The 24,930-nt window shown below is 38.6% G+C and overlaps 1 protein-coding gene across 1 annotated transcript in view; it reads right to left on the reverse strand.

Annotated features, from left to right (window-relative positions):
- Positions 1 to 24,930, reverse strand: part of Ankdd1b (ankyrin repeat and death domain containing 1B) — a 63,470-nt gene that overhangs the window by 34,465 nt on the left and 4,075 nt on the right. Inside the window, exons 2-5 of the mRNA XM_046429106.2 lie at positions 19,652 to 19,755; positions 17,075 to 17,173; positions 8,350 to 8,448; positions 8,148 to 8,252 (exon numbers count right to left, since the gene is read on the reverse strand). Of these exons, the coding sequence (XP_046285062.1) occupies positions 8,148 to 8,252; positions 8,350 to 8,448; positions 17,075 to 17,173; positions 19,652 to 19,755 (407 nt within the window). The remainder of the gene's footprint in view (positions 1 to 8,147; positions 8,253 to 8,349; positions 8,449 to 17,074; positions 17,174 to 19,651; positions 19,756 to 24,930) is intronic.

The following is a 24,930-nucleotide window of genomic DNA, read 5'->3' on the forward strand; positions in this document are numbered from 1 at the left end:
AGATACACCCTCAAACACTTTAGTTAGGAGTTAATAAATTACCTGTATTTCTTAATCTAGAATAAGATGGAGTTTTGTTGCTTGTAACAGAAAGGATTCTAATACATCTTTATTGGTTTGGGGATAGAATTAGTCTACTTTTCATTGCTATAATGAAATTCCAAACGCTGGATATGTTATAAAGAAAAGTTAATTTTGGTTCATGGTTCTAAAAGTGCAAGGTCTAGGGGCCTCATGTGGTAACGGCCTTCCTGCTGACAGAGTCCTGAGGCAGTGCATGGGGTCCTATGGCAAAAGATAGGAAATGTGTGTCTCCCTCTATGCAAAAAACCACGAGGACTCAATCATGGAGATTCCATGCAATGACCTTATCTAGTCTTAATAACTTCACAGAGGCTCCCCCCTCTAAACATCAGTTAGATTAAGTTTTCACCCTTTTAATACCATTAGCATTTTACTCTGAGGATCATATTCCTGAATGAGTTGGGGGTTGGTAAATCATAACCCACTGGAAGGATCAGAGATCTGTTCAACTTTAAAATAACATTTCTCTTTTACCTTGGTTGCTACAAAGCTTTGTATCTTTACATAGCTAAATAAAGAGATAGTATCCACTCCCAAAGTCTAAGACATGGGAGGTTCTGAGAAGACTGCAGTTACTACAGATGAAGCATCTTCCTCTCTAAGAAAATAGCAATGACTTTGAACTTTTAGTGCCTTTTAAAAGTGTAATCATCAGGGGCTGGGGTTGTGGCTCAATGGTAGAGTGCACACCTAGTGTAGGTGAGGCACTGGGTTCAATCCTCAGCACCACACTGAAAAATAAATAAATAAAAATAAAGGCCTTGTGTCTACCTACAACTAAGAAAAAATTTTTAAACGTAATCATCAAGAAAAAAATTGTAAAAACCAAAATATACAAAATAAGAATGTTTACTATCTTGTAAGTACATCAAAAGGTAACATAGCACTGGGGATATAGATCAGTTGGTAGAGTGCTTGCCTTGCATATACAAGGCTCTGGGTTCAATCCTCAGCACCAAAAAAAAAAAAAGTAGCATAAATTAAGATGAGGTGATAGTGAAATGATATAAATCTTTTCTCCCAACTAGTACATGTTATTAGGTAAAATAACAACAGGAATTTCAAAGACTTATGCATTTTTCCAAAAAAAAATAGTTTCTTCTTGTTAGGAAGAAATTGACACAGGCTATGCTGTATTGAAACATACCTCTGTCTTAGAACAAGTCACCTCAAGGTAACTCTGACTCAGCCTGACCTAAACCCCCATCAATACTCAGTTGTCAAGAAAAGAAATCCCAAACACTCCATCTTTATGAGAAAGGAAATTGTTATCTAGGACTGAAAACACCTTAAAGGCCCTTCCCTAATCCCCCCTTCATCACTTTCCTATGTACACAGGCTGTAAATGGGGTCTCAGTCTCCACTCCACCCTGTGTAGCTGCTGAGCCACCTCTCCTCTCTCTCTATTTCCTTCTTTCAGTTCTTAAACATTTTGTTTGAGTAGGGCTGTCTCCTAGGACTTCCTTCATTTGGAAGGCAGACTCTTCAACCAGGAAGATAACAGAGTGGGATGGAGGCTCGGGCTTCAGGCTGTAACAGTGGTTCACTTGATGCTTTGAATATAACCCTTGCCGCACTGGCACTGCAACTGATTTTGAAAAAGGACATGTTTCTCTCTTCTTCTTTCTCTGATCCTCCCTAATCTCAGGGGAAACAGAATTACCTTTCTTCTCCATTTTAGGCAGATTTATCTGTCCTTCAGTAGACATCAAAATAGGAATGAAGTAATCCAGATTTGGAGGATGGTACCAGAAGATCTCAGAAGTGACTATACCCAAATTAACAAGTGAATTACAACTCCAACAGAGAACACACGGAATGTAGCCTTTGAGCCACTTCTTTAATAGCTCCCTATTCCAGAGGCAGAATCACAGCCTCTGGGACAGGAATCCCCTGTGTTTCTCCTTTGCTAGCAAAACAATAAAGCTTCTTTTTCCTTTTCCTCAAAGCTATGCATGTCCTCATTATTGGATTGTCATCGGGGACAGGACCAAGCTTTCGGCAACAAGGCCTGGGACAGATCACCATGCCTCCCTGGCTCAGGATCCTGATTCCATTTCCCAATTAAAATAAGGAGGATCCAGGATTCTTATTCCTGTTTTCATTAACTCAATGTGTATTTAATGTTTTAAATCATTGCACTTAATTTTTTTTTTGCTTGTGAACAAATCTTAGGGGCTGAAATTATTTAATAAAAAAATTTTAGCTCTAAATTTAGGGCCAGGGTTATCTAATTCAGCAAAAAATTGCAAACAGACACCAAAGTCCCACCGATATTGTTTATCATAGGCATCCTTGAGATGTCACCCAGGGAAACCCAGCACAATAGTTCCACAATTTCTCCTGTACACATCCACATCCCATAACATTTTTTATTACTTGGGATGATGAATTTAAAACAACCCCAGCATAAGTGGAAACCTGAATAACTAAAGATTTCAGTGGGGAAAGAATATGTGGAATGAGGTCAAAAGTACTGAGAGCTACAATCAACCTGAAGCTGTGGCACTGATGTGGGCATGGAATATGACACAGGATGATTCTCCATACACACCACAGATTATATGTTTAGCTAACTGTTACCTCCGGTCTATATAGTTGGGCCTTTGTATCTGTGGGTTTCATATCTGTGTATTCAACCACTTGCATATCCAATGTATTTGGGGAAAAAAGTGTCTGTATTGACTATGTACAGATATTTTTGCTTGTCATCATTCACTAAACAAATATAGTATGACAACTACATAGCATTTATGCTCTATCAGGTATTAAAAATAATCCAGAGATGATTTAAAGTATCCAGGAGAATATATGTAAGTTGTATGTAAATCCTATACCATTTTATATAAGAATTTGAGCAGCTGTAGATTTTGGCATCCAAGAGGGTCCTGGAAGCAATCCCCTGTGGATACTGAGGAATGAGAAAATGAATGTCTTCTCAAATTCCCTGTATTCACTTTTCCCACCCCATCAAAACAAGAAACTTGCTTGCATTTGCCTTCCAATGACTTCCAATTCAGTCTCCTTGAGACCACTAGGTGAAAAAGAAAAAATAAATAAATAAAGAGAAAAAAAAAAGATAAAGCCCACTGGATATTCCCTTTCATCTGTAGTTGGAACCAACACAACTGTGACAGTAGTCCACTTTATGCTTTAAATATAACCATCGCTACTTTGCAATTTATTTTTAAAATGAACATGTTTCTTTCTCTTCTTTCCCTAATCTCAGGAGAAGAAATTACCTTTCTTTCCCATCCTAGACAGAGTTTATCTGTCCTTGAGTACAAACCCACCATAGGAACGAAGTAATCCAGACTTTGGGGAAGATCTCAGAAAGATCTTTCCAGAAGATCTCAGAAAGGACTATCTCCTAAATAAATAAGTGAATGACAACACCAACAGAGAACTTATGGAATGGAGCCTTTGAGTCACTCTTTAAAAGCCCCCTGTTCCTGCTGATGAATAACAGCTTTGGGGACAGGAGTCCCCAGTGTTTCTCCTTTGTTAGCAAAGCAATAAACCTTCTTTTTCCTTTTTCTCAAAACCATGTATTCATTATTGGATTGGCATCGGGGACACAGACTGAGCTTTCAGCAACAAACATTGTAGCACCAAATTCTTGTAAATGCCCAACCAATATATGAATGGCTGGTGAGGCCTTCCTTTCTATTTCCCTCCCTCCTCAAAATTTTCATCTGAGTATTTGGTTTTGATCACCAGATGGAAGTTCGCAAGTAGATTCAAAATATCTAGACTACTTTACCTTTAGCTTCTGGCTCCTCTAATCTCTTCTTGCCTGCTAAGGGATTCCCAGGGCTATGGAACTTGGAGAAACCTCAAAATATTTCCCAATGCCCTGCATGCCCCCAGCTCCACCCAAAGTCTCTTGTGCCCAGTGAAGTCTGTTCTCTTTTAAAAGCCTCCTCCCAGTAAAGTTTTCCTTGTTAGAATCTGGAGTTCCCTCTTTATCTTAGAGGATTTTTACTAACTCTGGCAAGTAAATAGGCTCTCCATACTTGCTGTTGATAAGAATCAAGACGAGAGTAGTGCTATGAAGATACAGTTGTCTTTTCTATCAAATCTATTTTGATGAATAGTCTGACAGACTGAACAGAGGCCCCCTTGAAATTGTCCTTTTCCCCCTCCCCCGCCTTTTTGCCCTCATACCCCTCTCTAAACCTTTGGCTGACGAGAAGCCCAGCTAGATGTTAACTGCTAAACCTTTGCTTATATTCACAGAACCAAGATGATCTTTGCAACACAAGTCCTTAGTAACTAACTGCAGGGGCTGAAATCCATTGTGATGTCCTAAAGAAGACACTGGCCCTCACTGAGGAGCATCAGACTTCACCAGCCTGAAGCCTCACTACCTTCTCAACTCCCCCCACACAAAAAAAAACCTATGCAGCCCTGAGCTCAGGAAGATAGAGCCTTGAGGAGCTATCCCTTTTACTTTCTTCAGGGCTGGCTTGGAATAAACCCCATTCCTTCCTACCAACACTCATCTCCCTAACATTAGTACTTCAGCGTCAGGCAAACCAGACATCTGACTCCAGTAACATGACCATGAGTTCCTGAGTCCAGCTCCAAATTGGCTTCTTTTTCCATTTTATTATTGTGTTAAAATATTCATAACATAAAATTTACCACTTTGACCATTATTAAGTATATAGTATATAGTTCAGTGGTATAAGGGGTATTAGTTATATTCAAATGACTGTATAACTATCATAACCATCTAGCTGCATAATCCTTTCATCTTGCACAAGTAAAATTCTGTACCCATTAAGCAATTTATTAGACAATAAATCTCCACACACACCCTCAGTCCTTAGCAACCATGATTCCAACTGACTTTTGTCAACATATTTGACCTCACTCATATATCTTAGTAAAAAGAGGAGATTTTGTTGTCATTTCCATTGATAGATCTTTTAAATAATTTTCATGTAAGACTAAAATTGGACTCAGAGAGTCTTCTTTCCCTACATGACCCAGTGGTCTTATCATTCACTCATTCTTGTATGTCTCTGAACCCATCTTAAGATATTTTAATAGAATGTGGCTCTGCACAGTCTCTGCCAGGAATCCTCAGTGTTTTCTTCAACAAAGCAGAAGGAAGAAGCATAAGACAGGATAAGCCCCAAACCAGCTGAAATGATAATGGACAGGAAGCAGCTGACCAACTGAAGCTCAAGAAATAGAAAAGCTCCCAGTAAACCTGTTTGGCCTTTGAATTCAACAGCCTGCCAGATCTTTCCCACACACTGCTGTCTCCCATGGGAGTCAGAGTTCACTGAAAGGGGAAAGAGAAAAAATTGTGTGTATCATACATAACCAGCCCTCAAAAAATATCTGCTGAATTGAACTGAATGGAATTCATTCATAGGCTGCATCCCTGCTGAATTAGTCAGCTTTCCATCTCTATGACAAGATGCCTGAGAAAAACAATTTAAGAAAGAAAAGACTTATTTTGGATCACAATATTGTAAGGTCAGGCAACAGCAGCAACCAAAAAGGAGGCAGATTTAAAAGGCTGCTGAATGAGGCTTTATTGAGATTCCACTCCTGGAAGAGCAGATAGGAAGAGGGTCTGAGGAGAAACCGCATGAGGGCTCGACAGGACTGGAATTTTTATGGAGCTTACAGCAGGAAGGAAGGGCTTGGGACAGGAAAAAGGAGTTTTAGAGTTCCTTGTCCCACTGGAGTTGGTTGGGGAACTGGCTGAGATCCAGGATTGGCCAGGAGACCCTGTGGATTGATAGGTAGTTCCGTTGGTGCCTGATTGATGTTTCTTTCGCGCTCAAAGGCTGCTTGGTGCTTTGTTTCTAAGTCACTGCCATCCACCTGACAAGTATTATTTATTTATTTTTACCAATATTATTTGGTACTGAGGATTCAACCCAGGGGCACTCTACCACTGAGCTACATCCACAGACTATTTTATTTTGAGACAGGGTCTTGCTGAGTTGCTGAGGGTCTCACTAAGTTTCTGAGGCTTGCCATCCTTCTGCCTCCACCTCCTGAGTCACTGGGATTTCAGGCATGCACCACCATGCATGGCTTGGCTCACACCTGGCTTCATTGTTATGGGCATCATTCTGGAAAGGCAGAAAGAACATCATGGTGGAAAGGCATGGTGAAGCAAGCTGCCCACCTCATGGCAGTCAAGAAGCAATGATGATCAAGAGAGGAAGGGTGGGGAGAGAAAGGGTTCAGGAACAAGATATGCCCTTCAAAGGCATGACCCTAGTGACATACTTCCTCCAAACAGGTTCCACACCCTAAAGTTTCTCCCGCCTCCCAATGGCCTATTAAAGTATGAATCCATCACAACCTCCATTAAAGAGTTTAGTGCTCTCATGGTCTAATCACCTTCCAAACGCCACACCTTGGAACACCTGCTACCTTGGGAACAAGGCCTTCAGTACATGAACTTTTAGGGGGATGTTTCAGAACCAAACCATACTACCTACTCAGCATGGATCAAAATGCAAAGATCAGCTTCCTCACACCAACACTAAGTGGTGTTTGACGATGATATAGTGAGCACTTACCTTAAACCTAGCTCTTTGCTAAGCATTTTACAGTCAATACCTCATTTAAGCATCCCAACAGTGACAGCTCCAACATTGCTACATAGGAATGGCTTAGAAGTGATGTCTAACTGGAAGGGGCACTGGCTCATCATAAAGCTAACTTACACCGGACATGGTACCGCACACCTGTAATCTCAGCGGCTTGGGAGGCTAAGGCGGAAGGATCGCAAACTCAAAGCCAGCCTCAGCAATGGCAAGGTGTGACCCTGTCTCTAAATAAATACAAAATCAGGCTGGGGATGTGGCTCAGTGGTTGAGTGCCCCTGAGTCCAAGCCCCGGTACTCCTCCTTCAGAAAAAGAAAAGCTAATTTACATAGGCACTTTTACATAAGATTGAGGAAGTATCAATCATTTACATCAAAGAATGGAGGCTTGCCAATAAAGTGTGTGGGGGGGCTTCTCTCACAGGGGATCTTGGTGCTACCATGAAGTAGATTTTATCATTCCCATTGTACAGATGGAGAAACCCAGGCTTTCAGCAGTTGGTAAACTTGCTTCAAGTCACATAGCTAATGTCATAGAACATCTGTCTATCTGCCTCTGTAAGTGGATAGTTGTTTGGTCATATGCAAAATAAGTAAAAGAAATTTATAGATCTTATTTGAAAAAAAATAGTTTTTGTTTTATTGTTGTTTCTAAGGTTGAAGTCAGAAGAAAATGTAATTTTTTTTTAATATAGGTGAAATGAAGTGAATAGTACTGACCAACTTCTAGCAAAATGTCATGAAGAATAATAGTCTTGTGGCATAGAGCAAAACAAGTCTCATTCATCAAGTACAGTCCACTGCTGAAAAATCAAGGGTATTCCTCTATTCAAAAGGCCTAGATGGGCACGGCAGCACACGCCTGAATCCAAGCAGCTCAGGAGGCTGAGGCCGAAGGATCTCAAGTTCAAAGCCAGCCTAAAGCCAGCCTCAACAAAAGTGAGGCGCTAAGCAACTCAGTGACATCCTATCTCTAAATAAAATACAAAATAGGGCTGGAGATGTGGCTCAGTGGTCGAGTGCCCCTGAGTTAAATCCCCAGTACCCCCTCAAAAAAAAAGAAAAGAAAAAGAATATAGACAAATACAGTAGAACTGAATTATATTCCATAACTGGTTACTTCATAGCTTTGGATCAAATACATTCTTAAAAGTTCATGCATTAAAGAATAAAATTTAGGCACACATTCTAATATTTAAAGGGGTAGACACTGTCCACATCCTGGACAGGATGAAAGAATAAAGAAGAAGGAATCCAGCTGCTTCCTCCATACTTCGAGTTTTCCCCACATGCAGAGGCCAGGGTCACTGCCAACAGCAGCACTTCCCTTCTGTGCTGTGGTCTGCCACAGTGAGGGAGAAGCTGGTTACCAGGCCAGGGCTGTCTGTGCTTGCTATTTGGGCAGCTGCACCAGAGGAAGGAAGAAAGCTAGGTTCAGTGGGGGTTATGTGAAACCTGTTCCCCCCACTGCAAACACACCTCATCAGGTTGGTTCAGGTCCTTCAGGTGCAGGTCTTGAATAAGGTACTCCACAATGTGCACATTATTACTCTGAGCTGCAAAGTGAAGGGCATTCATTCCATCCTGAGGAGAGTGGGAGGGAAAAGATATGGCCTTGGAACTTCTCCCTCCTGCACAGGTGAGGTGAGAGCTCACATCCATGTGTGATCCACAGACCTACCTGGTTCTTGGCTCTCTGGTCTGCTCCAGCTCTAACCAGCATGAGCATGATCTCAAAGCTTCCAGTCCAGGCTGCAAGGTGAATTACAGTCAAGCCGTGCTTCCCCGAGAAGAGAGAAGAAAAGAGTCTATCACATGAATGAGCCATAGCCTACAATCTCAGTCAATAAAGGACTAGTTAATACCAGATAATTGAATATTAAGAAATGGAAAATTTAATATACAAAAAAATTTCAATTTTATGTGAAAAGTGGGTATATTTAATAAGCGATAGGCACAAATGATTCTGTATCCAAAAGAAATATATAAAATTAAATGTTTTTTTAAGAGAGAGAGAGAGAGAGAGAATTTAATATTTATTTATTTTTTTAGTTTTCGGCGGACACAACATCTTTGTTTGTATGTGGTGCTGAGGATCGAACCCAGGCCGCACGCATGCCAGGCGAGCGCACTACCGCTTGAGCCACATCCCCAGCCTCCCAAAATTAAATGTTATATTCACAAAAAATACATAAAAAAATAAATATATTAGGACAAAAGTTAGATTATAATATATACTCTCTTAACTCAGTTTTATAAAAAGGAAAAATAGAACATACATGAAGTCAATAAACAAATTACACTTAAGAATATATCCTTTATATATATTTTAGAATTAATTAGAAAAAATATAATTTTGTTCTAATATATTTATTTTTATGTATTTTTTGTGAATATAACATTTAATAAAGATAAATGGCAATTCTCTATTATATGAGGTACTCTCACAAATCAACAACGACAAAAAAGCCAGGTTTGGTGGTACAAGTTTATAATCCCTGCTACTTAGGAGGCTGAGGCAGGAGGATGGCAAGTTCAAGGCCAGCCTTGGAAACTTAGTGAGACCCTGTATAAAGGGCTGGGGATATAGCTCACTGGTAGAGCACACTTGAGTTCAATACCCAATACCACCAAATAATAATAACAAAATAAAACAACAAGAAAAAAAAACAGAAAAATGCGCACAGGTGCTCTCTTGAGGTGTTAGAGGAAATAGATACCATTATTGTCTAACAATCTAGCACTATAAATTTAAAATGCAACCAGCAATCCTATTCTTGGGAAATTATACTATGAAAATAAAATTTCAGGACCTAATGTTAAATATATGAACATATTGTTAGCTCTGAAAATTGGAAACAAGGTACATGTTCATCAATAGGGGAATGTTAATAAATTATGAAATAGTTACATTATGCAACCATTAAAATAATGAATTAGCTCTATAACAATAGATTTCTATAAGCTTTGTTAAATATGGGAAAAAAACATAAGACAAAATATAATCCCATTTTATATAAATGATACAGTGAACAAAACCCCCCTACGTGTAAGTGTATATCTATATCTATTTATAGGTGGGTTGGTAGCAGGTAGAGATATTGACATAGATATGATCACATGTGCATGGAGATAAGTACAGAAATGAACACACACCTATCTCAGAAACAAACAAACACCTAGTGATTGTTGAGTACAGGGGGATGGTACACAAAGATAAGAAAATTGAAAAAGACAAGTTATATAGGGTTCCCATTTATATAGAATCTATCTAAAAGGACTCTGTTTACACAAAATTATATAGATGTGTGCATAGTATGTGTTTAGGCTGAAATAGAGATTTGGCTCAGGACTTACTGACCTGTCAGTTCTGGGCAATTGTATGTAAGTAATATACTGAATTAGGAGAAAGAAAAGTGTGGAAGGAAGCAGCCAGTTGTCAACATTGGCTATCTCAGGACAGTGGGCTTAGAGGCAAGTAAACTGAGAAAACCTCATCTGCACCTTCAGTGTCAGGTTACTAAGCAATAAACAATAGTCTTTATGATCAAGTGGAACTGACCCCAAACTCTGGTCACTTTCTACCACTTTCAAGTACTGTGATGTTAGTTAACTCAGTTAACTCTCAGCTTCACATTCCTTATCTTTTTTTTTAAGAGAGAGAGAGAGAGAGAGAGAGAGAGAGAGAGAATTTTTTAATATTTATTTTTTAGTTTTCAGCAGACACATCTTTATTTTTATGTGGTGTGAGGATCGAACCCAGTGACAAGCGCATGCCAGGCAAGTGCGCTACCGCTTGAGTCACATCCCCAGCCCTCATGTTCCTTATCTTAAAGTTCATGTGTCTCCTTTTCTTTTTCCTTTATTCTCATCAAAACCTAAGCCATTACCTCTGCACAACTGCCTGCCAAAGGCAAGCCCTCTCCCTACATCTCATTTGTCCTCCAAATTGGTTGTGCTTGTAATCCAGGATACCCGTTTGTTAGATGCACACAGCAGGAGTAAATAAACAAGGAATGAAGGTCTTCAGGGCACTCCCTATCATATCCTCTACTGAGGTCTTGAACATGCTAGACAAGTTCTGCCACTGAGTTACATCTCCAATCCTTTTGCCGCAGTCTGGCTGGGCACAAAATAACCGAGCCGCCACACAGCTTTGTAGGTTCAAAACAGGAACTCCTTTATTCTCCGCAATAATCACATTCATGTATTCACTTATTCTCAGCAGAGCTCAAGTTGGGAGAGTGAAATAGCAAATCCCATATTATCGAGTTACAAATTTTAAATCAATGTTCCAGAGAATATTTTTAAGTGTCTCAAGACATTTTGCATAGTAATGACTGAGGGGTACTATGGGCACTTAGTACGTAGAGGCCACGGATGCTGCTAAACATCCTACAATGCACAAGAAAAACCTCACAACAAATAATTATCTGGCCCCAGATGTCAATAGTGCCACTGTTAACAAACCCCGCTCTAAATGTACATATGTTATTAAATTTTCATTTTAGCTGTCACACTACACAGTGAGTCGGTCCATTTAAATATTTAAAATTCCAGAGTTTTCTTCAAATTCTTCACAACTTCTTCACTCTTTTACAAGGAACATTGATATATGACCTCTAGGTAAGGTTCTTTAAAAAATGTATTCTAACCACAGTTCCACCTCTTGATTTAGGCTTCCCTACAAATCAGTGCTCCATATTCAGTACTTCCAAATTTGGTTTTACATACGGTCATAAAAGACCAGAAATATTTGGACAGGTGATAAACTATATTTTAATAGGAGCTCTATTTCTTCCCTAAGAGGTCATTCCTAATCTTGAACAGCCAACATTTAAAAATTCCAAGTGCTGATTATAAAATCTAAAAGCTGGGAATGGAATCTCTGAAACCACAAATTCTGAGTGGAGCCATTGTTCCTCTGAGGCAATGAATCACTACACAGAGACGTAAATTCCCACAGAAGAACTTTCCTAAAACAAAGTCTTCGGCTATGCAACTGGCATGCTTAAGAGTATGTGTCATGAATTACACTCACAGTTGCCTCACATGCTCTGGAAAGTACAAAATGCCAGTCACTGACAAGTTATCTGCATTACCAGTCTGGTCATAGGTGAGGTTAGTAATTTCCTCTGGGGAACACTTAAACTTTAAGAGCTTCCCAGAGAAGCAACTCAGAAAGCAGATGCTAGTCATCTTCTAAGCACCTTAGGCCTCCCTTTATCTGGTCTGTCGCTTCTCAAAACTTGGGGATGCTACCCACTTTGACTCTGGAGGTCCTCAGTGATGGGGTCATGCATTTGACCCTAAGCATGCAATACCTTGCATAGTACTCATATATTATAGTCTCTGTCCTTGCTCCCCAGATAGATAACAGGAGACTCAAAACCAGGACTATATCTCATACCAGATACAATCATCTGGGGATCTTTTTCCCCTCTTTTGGTATTGGGGATTGATCCCAGGGTGCCTTAGCACTGAGCCACATCTCCAGTTCTTTTTCAATTTTTTTACTTTGAGACAGGTTCTTTCTAAGTTTCTGAGAGTCTCACTAAATTGCTGAGGCTGGCCTTTGATTTGCAATCTTCCTGCCTCAGTCTCCTGAGTCAGTGGGATTACAGACATCACCACTGCACCTGGCATTGGGTAATCTTTTTAAATTAGGGATTCTGATTCAGAAGATCTGGCTTGGGACCTGAAATTCCTCATTTCTAACATTCCCAGGTGGTGGCCATGCTTCTGGTTGAATCCCCAGTAACTGGCATTAAGACTTATGATAGACACTGAATATACATTGAAGGTGAAGGGTTTCAATTGTTAGTTCTTTGCAAATGGGTGTTGAAACTTTGAAGACAGATCAGCCAAATCAAATTGGGGGCTTATCACTCAGATAAGACAGTTGCCAGAAATGACAAAACCACGGTAGTACTTGCATTATGATGATAAATATTTTATCAGTTATGTACCAACATCTCTGTGAATGATAAAATTCATTACAAAAATCTTTGGTGAAATTTCTAAGGCTGGCACCAGAGATGCATAAGGAATTTCCCATCTGATAGCATTTCAATTTACAAGGCAACATTGATAGAAGCTGATGTTAATTAGAGACATGCTTCAGATATGGGGTAACACAAATATATGCTTAGAAAGCCTTGAAAAGAACAAGTTGGTAAAAACATCTCTCCATCATTTCAGGAATAATTTGCTTACACTCTGACATAAGCCAAACCTGAATTTAATACATGTGAAATTTGACAATCCTCAGCTATGCTAGCTTGGAGAAAAGATGCATTCAATCCAGGCCATGGATTCACGGGTGTTTGTTGTATGATTTTGTCTACTTTAATATCAGGTTGAAGATTTTGGGTTATGGTTATGGTTAAAATAGAGCAAATGCACTCCACCCTGTCTCTCCTACCAAATGCAACTAAAGACTCTGAATAATATTCAGCTATCTGAAGACTCTGAAAAGTAAATGGTTGCAGGTAGCTTAGGAAAGGAAACCAGAACTCAAGATTTTTGAGTTTATCTTCTTCCTTCCATATCTTCCAACTTGGATTTGAGGCAGCACCAACCACGAAACTATACAAGGACAGAAAGAGTTCCAAAAGAAGCCCTTCTTTCTAGTCTAAGGAGCAGAGGGAGCCTCTAATGAATAAACAAGGTGGGGAAAATTCTTTGCTTCTTTGTACTTTTCTGGTCCTGCAAGCTCTGGGAGGCTGAGAAATGTGGGGGAGATGATCATGGAGAGGAAAAAGCTGATGAACTCTAGACAGGGCAAAGGGGTGGAATGGGAAGGGAGGGGGCATGGGAGTAAAAAAAAAATGGTGGAATGAGATGGACATCATTACCCTAAGTACATGTATAGAGACAAGAATGGTATGAATATACTTTGTATATAACCAGAGATGAAAAATTGTACTCTATATGTGTAATATGAATTGTAATGTATTCTGCTGTCATGTATAACAAATTAGAATAAAAATTTTTAAAAAAGAAAAAGAAAAGAAAAGAATCCCATGAGGTTGGGTATACACTCCTGGGCTTGCTCCTGAACTGTACATGGATGAACTCTTAACATTAGACAAAGACTTAAAGAACTGATTTATGTGTTGACCACTGCCAGTATCAGACTGGTTCCTGGGACATATCTGAACAGAACTAAAAAGGTTTTTAAAAATGAAATGACTTTTAAAAAGTGATTGTTGATGTGCAAAAAGAAAGAAAAAAATCACAACCTATTTCTACCCTGAACTAAAATTAATTCAGAATGAACCATTGTCTTAGTCTGTTTTGTGTTGCTATAACAGAATATCACAGACTGGGTAATTATAATGAATAGAAATATATTTGACTCATGGTTCTGAAGGCTGGGAAGCCCAAGATGGATGGACCTATCTGGTGAGGGCCTACTAGCTACATCATAAAGTAGAAGAAGGCATTACATGAATGAGGGGAGGTGGGGTAGATGGTCCAAATTTGTTCTTTTATTCAGAATGCTCTCCTGAGATAACAGCATTAATTCATTCATGAGGGCAGAGCCCTATGCACTAATGAACTTCCAATATTGTTGCATTGTGGAATAGATTTCCAACATATAAACTTTGAAGGACACAGCAACTATAGATCTAAATGTAAAATACGAGGGCTGGGATTGTGAGCGCTCGCCTAGCATGGGCAGGACCCGGGTTCGATACTCAGCACCACATAAAAATAAAGGCATTGTGTTGTGTCCATCTACACCTAAAATAAATAAATAAATAAATGAAAATAAAATACAAGACTGTAAAATTTTTTTTAAAAAATGAGAAAATCTTAATAACCTTAACTTAGGCAAATCATCTTTACATATAACTCCAATATCAGGATTCATTTTTAAAAATAGGTACATTGTATTTCATCAAAATTAAAAAAATTTGCTCTGGGAAAAACACTGAAAACACAAGCTATAGAGTGATAAGATAATGCAAATCACATACCTAACAAAGGATTGGTATGCTACAAGAAATATTTGTTCAGATTCATTTCATACAAGGCAAGAATGATCCATCCACAAACCCCACTGGACTCCCCAAGTTTGGTTGTCCTAGGTTAAATGGTTCACCTGTTTATAATATATATTTTTATAAAATTCCACAATAAGAAAACAATTTGATTTTTAGAAATGTTCAAAAGATCTGGCTGGAAATGTTGCTCAGTGGTAGTGCTTATTTGGCCCTGGGTCCCCACCCCCCAGCACCACAGGTGGAAGACAATCTGAACAGGCTTCCCCAAGGAAGATATGAAAATGGCAAATAACATATGAAAGATGCCACATACCATTAGCCACTAGAGAAATGCAAATTAAAACTGCAATGAGATGCCTACATAACTGTGAGAGTTACTAAAAATTAAGGCGGGGGGATGGCAATTCCAATGAGGATGTAGAATAAGTGAAACTCTTCTGCCTGGCTGGTGAGAATGAAAATGGCACAGCCAACCTAATGAATAGGCTGGAAGCTCCTTGTTAAGTTATGCATATACATAGTACTTAGCCCAATAGTCTCACTCTTGGGTATTTATATTAGAGAAATGAAAACCTAGGCATAAACAAATTCTTATACATGAATACCTGTAGCAGCATTAATTATAATAGCTAAAAACTAGAAATAACCCTAATGTCCTCCAAATGGTGAGTGGATAAACCTCTGCCATATCCTTAAACTGGAATAATATTTAGCAATAAAAAGGAGGAGTTCTTGACACATGCAACAATATGAACGAACTTCAGTTATTTTACAAAATGAAAGAAGCTGGTTTAAAAGGTAATATACTATACGATATCATTTATGTGACATTCTCAAGAGCATATCCTTAAGAGTGGTTTGGCTACAAAGAGGCAGCATGAGGGAAATTTATGGATGTTGCAACTGTCTGAATTTTTTGTGGTGCTGGGGATTGAAGCCAGGGCCTTGTGCATGTTCATCACATTCTACCACTGAACTACATGCCCAGCCACTTTGACCTTCAGATTGATTGTGGTGGTTACATGAATCTGTACACGTATTAAAATTTATAGAACTGTACACTAAAAAGAAAGCTAATTGTACAGCATGCTAATTTTAAAATTAAAGTAAAATAAAAATATTATATCATATTTTCAATGACTGATCTATTACCAATGCATCATTTGCAGGTTAAGTAATATGCAAAATAATCAAATTACAATTTCTAGACTGAAGGACACATCTCTTAGTTACCATAGCCACTAATACAAGTAAACATATTTGCAAAGTCAGAGTGCTTTCAGTGGTAATTTTTAATTCTGATTTTCTTACATAGCAATCAACTTGCCCACCAATATCATAGCAATAAACTAGAGAGGGATGTGCCCCACTGGTGACACAAAGAGAAACTCCCACCATCATCAAGTCTACATCTTGTGTATGATGATTAACAAAAACCAACTAACTGGTACATCTGACTCCATTTATCTTCCAAACATTTACTAAGCACACATAAAGTCAATATGGGAAAATAAGTAAAGCCCACACACAACCCCTGTGAGATATGAAGGTAAAGCCATGCTGAGCCTTACCCTCTAGGGAGTCCCAGACTAGAGAACATAAAATAGCTCTGGGAGATTCTTCTGAACAGTTTAAATTTAAGAACCATGGTCCACGGAATTAATTAAGATTAAAGAATTTTCAAATAGTCTATCATATTCTTCCATAATTAGAGATGCTAAACATAATATTGAGTCTCTATAGCTGATTTCCTTATGCCCTGATAAAGCATTAAACGAAGGTGAAAATCCTCAGGGTGGGTTTTGAAATCTAGGCAGACAAGTAGTTAAGCTGACTTGTAGCTAACAGCATGGTCTCTGAGATCAGACAAATTGGGTTTAAATCCTGCCTTCACTCCTTCTCAGGTATAATTTTGGGGGGCAAGATATTTAATCTGTGTCTCAGTCTCCTCACCTGTAAATTGAGTATTACAACACTTTTATCATAAGGTTCACTAGGAAGCAGCATTAAATACTAAAGTCCTACTACTTTGTGCCTGGTACATAGTATGTATTTAGTAAGTTTTATTTATCATCAGAGTCCAAAGGGTAAAATCTAGATTTATTTTCCTGGGGCCAGTTAGTTTCTGTCTTCCAAGTGCCAGATTATGCTCTAGACAATTATCATACTCTTGCAAATGCATGCTATTGGCCATAAAGTCAATATGGGAAAATAAGTAAAGCCCAAGTCCTTGAGATAATGGTAAACAATTTAATCATCAAATACAAAGATCTCTTCAAAATGTGTTAATGGAAATACTTTGTGGGCATGAAAGATGATCAGATTGGAGTGATCAGATTCTCCTTATACACTGGTTATACTATAATTCATTCTGCCAATGGAAGACGAACTTACCTTATCAGCAATGTCAACCCTGGCCTTGTGATTCAGTAAGAAATCCACCGCAGATAAATGATTTGCCCCCACTGCAAAATGCAAGGCTGTGCGGTTCATCTGAGGAAACATAATTTGTGTTCTTGGTCATCTGATCATTATTTAACTTTTTTTCTGGATTCCTGTTTCTTGAATGGCTGTAATTTTCTGTTGAGTATTTGGATATTTAGCTCCACTTTTTGCTACAAAAGTTATAAGAACTGTGTTCAGAAAACTCCTGTTATCTATTATTAGATGATAGAGAATTTGGCAATCCCCTGAAGGATACACCAATATAACAGATTGCATTTTAACAGTAAAAGTTGTATTTTTCCTTGTATGCAATCATTAATAATGAGATTTTTTTTTCTGCTGAGAATATGTTAGTCAGATTTCCATCACTGCAACAAAATATCTGAGATAACTTATAAAAAGGAAAGATTTATTTTGGCTTATGGTTTCAACCCATGGCCACTTGGCTTCATTGTTTTTGGGTCCAATGGGAGGAAGAACATCATGGCAGGGAGTACATGGTGGAACAAAGGTACTCATTTGAAGATGGCCCAGAAGCAAAGATAGAGAGAAATGGCAAAACTGGCATACTCCCAGTGACTTAACTTCCTTCCAGTAGGACACATCTCTTACTCTTCTTTTTCATTAGTGCATTGTGATTACACACAATAGTGGAATTTGTTGTTATATACTTGCATGTGCATACATTATAACAATATAATTTGGTCAATTTCATTCCTCTGTGCCTCCCCTCTTCCATCCCATGGACCCTTTCCTCTACACTACTTGTCTCCTATTTTCATGAGGTCTCTCCCCACCTTTTCTTTTTTCTATTTTTTCTTTTTGCCCTCGAGCTTCCACATATAAGCAAAAACATATGACCCTTGACATTCTAAGTTTGGTTTATTTTGTTTAACATAATGTTCTCAAGTTCCACCCATTTTCTTGCAAATGACATAATTTCATTCTCCTATATGGCTGAGTAAAACTAATGTTTACTGTAATCCCAGCGGTTTGGGAAGTTGAAGCAGAAGGCTCTTAAGTTCAAAGCCAGTCTCAGCAACTTAGTGAGGCGTTGAGCAACTTAGCAAAACCCCATCTCAAAATACAAAATAAAAAACAGGGCTGGAGATGTGGCTCAGTGGTTAAGCACCCTGGGGGTTCAATCCCTGGTTAAAAAAGAAAAGAAGGAAGAGGAGAAAGAGGGAGAGGAGAAGGAGGAAGAGGAGAAGGAGAAGGAAAAGAAGGAGAAAAAGGAGAAGGATATGAGGTATCAGTACCCCGACAGGGCAGGTTCCTGTTCAGGACATGTGAGCCGCCTGGGAAATAAAAAGCCTGAAATGGTCTGTAAGAAATAAAGACAGAGCCAGAAATTAGATATAAAAAAGAAGAGTTTCTGATGGGTCTTCCAGTCCTGATGGGAGCTGGAACTGAACAAGGCCCTGATTCTTTATTTAAGGGGGAGTACATAAAAGGCAGGGAGAAGGTTTCAGAGGGAGGAGTCTTGGTTCAGTGCTTGCTGCTAGCCAGGGCAGGGGTATAGCAGTAAACAGATTGATTGGCATTTGGCAAGCCACACCCATCTCCAGGAGGCTCTGTGGCTTCAGCAAGTCATTCCCATCTCTGGGGCTATGCTAGAACTTGAGCGGTGCACTAGAACAGGGTGCCAACCTGAAGTAGGCTTTCTCAAACCAGGGAGTTCCACCTGGGAGTTCCTACAAATTGGCTTCCCTGCCTAATAGCTTCAACATTGTTCGGTTCACACATGGCTCAGTTCACATATGGGTCATGAATGGCTTCCAGCAGTAGAAGGAGAAGAAGAAAGGCCTGGACAAGTAAGGGCCTAGAAACTTATTCTTCATTGAGCTCCAATAATTGTCTTAAGCAATTGATATAGCCCCCAACCTGTTTGTTTTTGATATATATTGGATTGAGAGGCTGTCAAGAAATCTTCATAAAAGTAAGCTATAGGGAAACCATGCTTCTGACAGTGGACTTCTATCCCCAAACCTAGGCGCTTCAAGAATAAGCAAGGAAGAGCAGGTTTTCAGAAAAGGTCTCATTGCCCAATATGTCAATGCTCTATATTTCAAAAGCAGTATAATAAAAATCCACATACTCCTTTGGATTTTAAACTGGAAACCCAACCACAAAGGACCTTGCTGAAGAGAAACAACCCAGACTGTGTAACAAAAGATGTTCTGCCTTTGTAAAATGTGAGGTCAAAATGATCCACAGGGAACCGTCTAGGACCAAATCCAGGCCCATAACCCTGATAGTGGGTTCCACTGCCTACCCAAAGACTTTGCACAGATGTGCATAAAGACTCTGTGCATTCCTCCTCTCATAAGATCATAAAACATCGAGAGCCTTTTCTACTGCTTGATTTTACCTTTAGCTTAAATACTTTGGAATTCCCAACAAAGGATAGCTCCCAAATCTCAGCCAGCCTAATCTTTTAAATTTTTATTATTATTTCATCTGACCTGTGTAAACCCAAGCCACCACTTAGAATAATCACTTGTCATATTTGTGACTTCTACTCACATTGTTCACAGCATTAATGTTAACCTTCTTTTCAAACAGCTTTTCCATAAGATCCAAATTATTGCTTTTAGCAGCATTCTGAAAGTTTCTCTCTTTTGGCAGTACTGAAAGAAAGCAAGCAAGCATGACCAAGGGAATTGAAGGAGGCCACAGAGAAATCACATGTCATGTGGCAAAGCTTATAACTCTAAACACTTGAAATAACAGCTTGAGTTTTTCACATTCTGCTTTTTAGGAAATGGAAACTTTATTTCAGTATTTTATGAAGTTGTAGTTTCAAGACTCCACCTTCTCCTCATACTGTGTTTACACAGCCTTGTCATTGTTCCTGGCCTCAAAGAAAACATTATTCATGAGGACCACCCTGAAGTCAGTAATGTGATATGTGGCTTAGGAGCTCACAGGGTGGCCACAGACTTCCAATGGGACATCATTTGTAAAATGTTTGTAGAACATTAGATGGGGAGGAGTCCAAATGCTCTTATAGCTTACAAAGATGAAACTGTTGTCTGCAGAATTCTGTATAGATGCCTGATCTCAGGAACAAAACCTTAAAATGTAGCCCATTATATAAAGATACACAAAGGCTAGCATGAATGAATGCATTTTGTTCTCATTTATATGAAAGGACATAAAGTAGATTCACACCTATTGTAAACATTACATATCACATACATACACATTCAGATGGTAGGATTTATTAACTAGTACAGAGAAAATTCTGGGATTTTTTTTTTTTTTTTTTTGGTTGTTGTTGTTGAGGTTTTTGTCATGGTGGGGAGCTACAGGACTCTGAATGGAAAGCCCCAAACCTGGGGGATAAAATCAGAGTTGAGTTAATCAGAACCAATAATAGACCATCTCAAAAAAAAAAAAAAAGAGAAAGAGAGAGAGAGAGACCCTTCAGAACACTGCCAAGTCTACTCAAAGGCCAAGGAATATCTTCATGGAAGATACTATTTTGGGTTGAACTGTGTCCTTCCAAAATTCCTGTGTTAGAACCCTGACTCCTAGTACTTCAGTATGTGGCTGTAATTGGAGATGAAGCCTTTAAAGAGGTAATAAATATAAAATGAGGCTACACAGGTGGGTTCTAACCTGATCTGACTGATGTCCCTATAATAAGAGATGATTGGGACACAGACACACATAGAGGTAAGATCATCAAAAGACAGGGAGAAGGAGGCAATCTACAAGTCGAGAGGAGGCCTGAGAGGAAACCAACCTGCTGACACAGTGATCTTTGACTTCTAGTCTCCAAATGTGTAAGAAAATAAACTTCCGAAGTTTAAACTGCCAGTCTATGGTACTTTGTCACTTTGAGTATAGATTTACGTGTTCGTTCTTTCTATCACTGATCACTCACTTGCTTCCTTATCCCTACTCTATTCATTTTACTAGACAACTTCAACATCCTTATAGATGACTAGTCCAACACCCTGGCCACTTAGTCCCCAAACTAAGTTCCTTACCTCTCCCATCCGACCTCAAGCATCAAATTTCAGGGACACACTCTTGACCTAATCATCAAACTATACTACCTTTGATATCTTCACTTCAAGAATCCCATTCTCTGACCACTATTTCTCTTCCATTCACTCACCTGCTACAATTCATCAAGTCCAGAAATTCTGCAACCTAATCAAGTCCTCCTAGCTACTGTTTCTACCATTTGTTCATATTATTCATCACCAGGTCCTTCCTTCTTTCCTTATTCTGTTTAGATTTCATGATATCTGTCTATTTCTGTCACTATAACAAAATATCTGAGACTGGGCGATTTATAAAGAACAGAAATTTATTTCTCACAGTTCTATAGACAGAAAAGTCCAAGACCCAAGGTGCCAGCAGATTCAGTTGTCAGATGAGGGCTGCTCTCTGCTTCTAAGATGGCACCTGTTGTAAATGCTATGTCCTCACATAGCAGAAGGTAGAAAGGCAAAAAGGGATGAACTCTCTCTGTCAAGTCTTTTGCTTTATTCATTTTTTTATTTTTTGTTTTTTGATATTCATGACAGTAGTGTGTATTTTGACATATTATACATACCTGGAGTGCAACCCGTTACAATTTTGATCTCATTCTTATGGTTGTACATGATATGGAGTTACACTGGTCATGTATTCATATATGAGCATAGAAAAGTTACATCTGATTCATTCTACTGTCTTTCCTTTTCTCATCTCCCCTCCCTTCTGTTCATTCCCATTGTCTAATCCACTGAGTTTCTATACTTCCTCTCCCTACCTCCCTTACTATGGGATAGCATCCACATATCAGAGAGAACATTCAACCCTCCCTGAGTTCACATTCCTTCATTTTCAACTTGGAAAATTTTCAACACTTCTTGGAAGTGTTGTCTAATTGCTCTCTCAATTTATTTATCTCACAATCTCATCTAAGGTAATCATTTTTCCCCCCTCCACTCCACTGAAATTGCTCTTATGAAGTCACTCCATCTTGCCAAAATCCAATCACGACTTCTCTATCAAGTACACTGAACCCTTGGCTGACGTTGACACCAAAGACCACAGTCTCCTTGTAACATGTTTTCTCCTGTCAAACTACTTGTTGAATTCCAGTTACTGGCTCTTCCTCCTCTGCTTTACCTACAAATGTTGGAATGTGATAAGTTTTTTATACAATAAATGATCTGATGGACTAGAAACTTTCATCCCCATCTTACAGATGAAGTTTTCAAACAGATTTAAACATTAAGTCACTTGCCCATGTCTTAAAGATAATTAGTGTTTAAACTGTCCCAGGAAATCAGAATCAAATTCCCAAGCTTTCAAACACCCCACATGTCCAGGGTATGAGTCTGGGGGGAGACTGCTGAATTGGAGAATCAGATCACCCACTGTCTGTCGTATGCTTTAGCTAATGCACTCTGCCAGCTAGGCTGGACTTCTCTTAGTTCCCTCTCCTGGTTCCCACACAGCTCTGGCCTTAGCTCTTTGCCCCTGTGTATTAAAATAATGGGGCACAAGTTCAACTTCCAGGTCCTTGTTCCTCTTTGGTATGATCCAAAGCAAATGAAGACATTATTGTGTCCTGAAATATGACACACGGATTCTATTCTCTTTTGTACCTGAAATGGAATATCTTTTTCCTTTTCTACCACAATCTATAAGAAAAACAAATTTTAGATTGCTTCCTAAAACAGTAGGGAGCACCATAAAAGACTCTTGATTCATTAACTCAATAGTTCTCAGCTCTGGCTTCACAAAAGAAAATAACAAGAAATGTATATCAGGTTCTCAGCCCAAGCCAATTACATCAGAACCTTTGGGAGCTCAAGATGTTCAAAATGCCTTGTTCACAATTTACTAATTATGTAATCTTGTAACAATTCTGAATTTTAGTATCCTAATTTATGAAATGAGGATCATAAAACCTACTTTCGGGGTATGCAGGAGCTAGCTTCTACAGATTTAAAAGAATTGATTGCATATTCCCAATTCTGTGTTCAGCGATATCATATTGTACGTTGAATCAGGTGGGTTGAAGTATTACACAAAGGAAATTGGAAAGTGCTACAAAAGGACTTCTCCCTTTTCAAGCCCAGAGAGCTGATAGTCAAACATTTACCAGCACACCACTGATAACCTTCAGCTAATAGGTGACAGAGTTGGAAAAATGACCCAGCCATCATAAACATACCAATTTTTCAGCTTAGCTACTTAATATTTGTAGGGATATCTTACAATATGTGCTTTTTCAGTTGCAATGTATAACATCAAGGAAAGGTTAAATGATCATTTAATCCTTTGGAGGTCAAAACTCCAATGTCTTCAGGAGCTGGGCAAGTATGAGGACAGAGGGTCAGGAGAGGAGAGGGTCCTTGCTGAACTACAAAACAAGTTGAGGCTCCCTCCCTCATTTCATTCAGGCCCCTACTCAAATGATACTCTCTGTGAAAACTCATATCTGACCATACAATCCTCTTTCTCCTGTCACTCACTCTCTACCCCATGCCCTACTTCATTTTCTTCATATCACTTAACATTAGTTGACATCATGTTTGTTCACTTGTTCATTGTTTTGTTTCTTTCTCCAGAATACAAATTTCGTGAGAAAGTACTTAGTGCTAGTAGGTGTTCAATAAATATTTGTTGGATGGATGAGAGGGTGAGTGGTGGGTGTATGGTTTAGGTAAATACTACCCAATTCCAGAAGAATATTGCTTGCTAGGGAATGTAGGCCTCACATTATCAAATCTTTTCTTTTTTTTTTTAAATTTTTTAAAAAATATTTATTTATTTATTTTAGTTTTCGGTGGACACAACATCTTTGTTTGTATGTGGTGTTGAGGATCGAACCCGGGCCGCACGCATGCCAGGCGAGTGTGCTACCGCTTGAGCCACATCCCCAGCCCCTCAAATCTTTTCTTCTTCTTCTTCTTCTTGTTTTTCAATTGAACCATGGATTAAAAAAAAAATTCCCAAGGGAAATTAGAAACTATTTTGAACTGAATGAAAATTAAATAAAATATGTCAAAATGTGTGGGATGCAGTTAAAGTAGAACTTAGAGGGAAATTTATAGCATTAACATGATTGTGTTAGAAAAAAAGTAAGTAAATTAACACCTTAAGAAAGTAAAAGGAGAAGGGCAAAATAAACACCTAAAGCAAGCAGAAAGAAGAAATGTAACAAAGGTAAAATATGAGGACAGAGGGTCAAAGCAATAATCAATGGAATTGAAAACAGAAAAATAATAAACAATAATCAAGGAAAACAAAAGATAGTTATTTGAAAACATCAATGAACCAATAAGCACCTATCCAGACTGACCAAGAAAAAAGAGGGGAGACATAAATTACCAATATCAGCAATAAAAGAAGGTATAGCACTACAGAACCCACAGACATTTAAAGGACGATAAGGGACTACTACAAACAGCTCTATCCACATAAATCAAACAATGAAATGGAATAACTTCAGATGAAATGGAATAATTTTTTAAATATAACATACTAAAATTCACTCAAGATTACATAGATAGCCTGAATAACCCTGTAACTATTAAAGAAATTAGATTTGTAGTTTAAAATATTCCACAATAGAAATCTCCATGTTCATGTGGTTTCATTGGTGATTTTATCAAATGTTTAAAGAATAACACCTAATCTAGGGGCTGGGGTTGTAGCTCAGCGGTAGAGCACTCACCTAGCACGTGCGAGACCCTGGGTTCGATCCTCAGCACCACATAAAAATAAATAAAATAAAGGTATTGTGTCCAATTACAACTAGAAAGCAAAATATTTTTAAAAAATAACAT

Source organism: Marmota monax, unplaced genomic scaffold, assembly GCF_021218885.2.
Source record: "Marmota monax isolate L192 unplaced genomic scaffold, Marmota_monax_Labrador192_F-V1.1 WCK01_AAM20220418_F8-fsc00018, whole genome shotgun sequence".
Classification (NCBI taxonomy): domain Eukaryota; kingdom Metazoa; phylum Chordata; class Mammalia; order Rodentia; family Sciuridae; genus Marmota; species Marmota monax.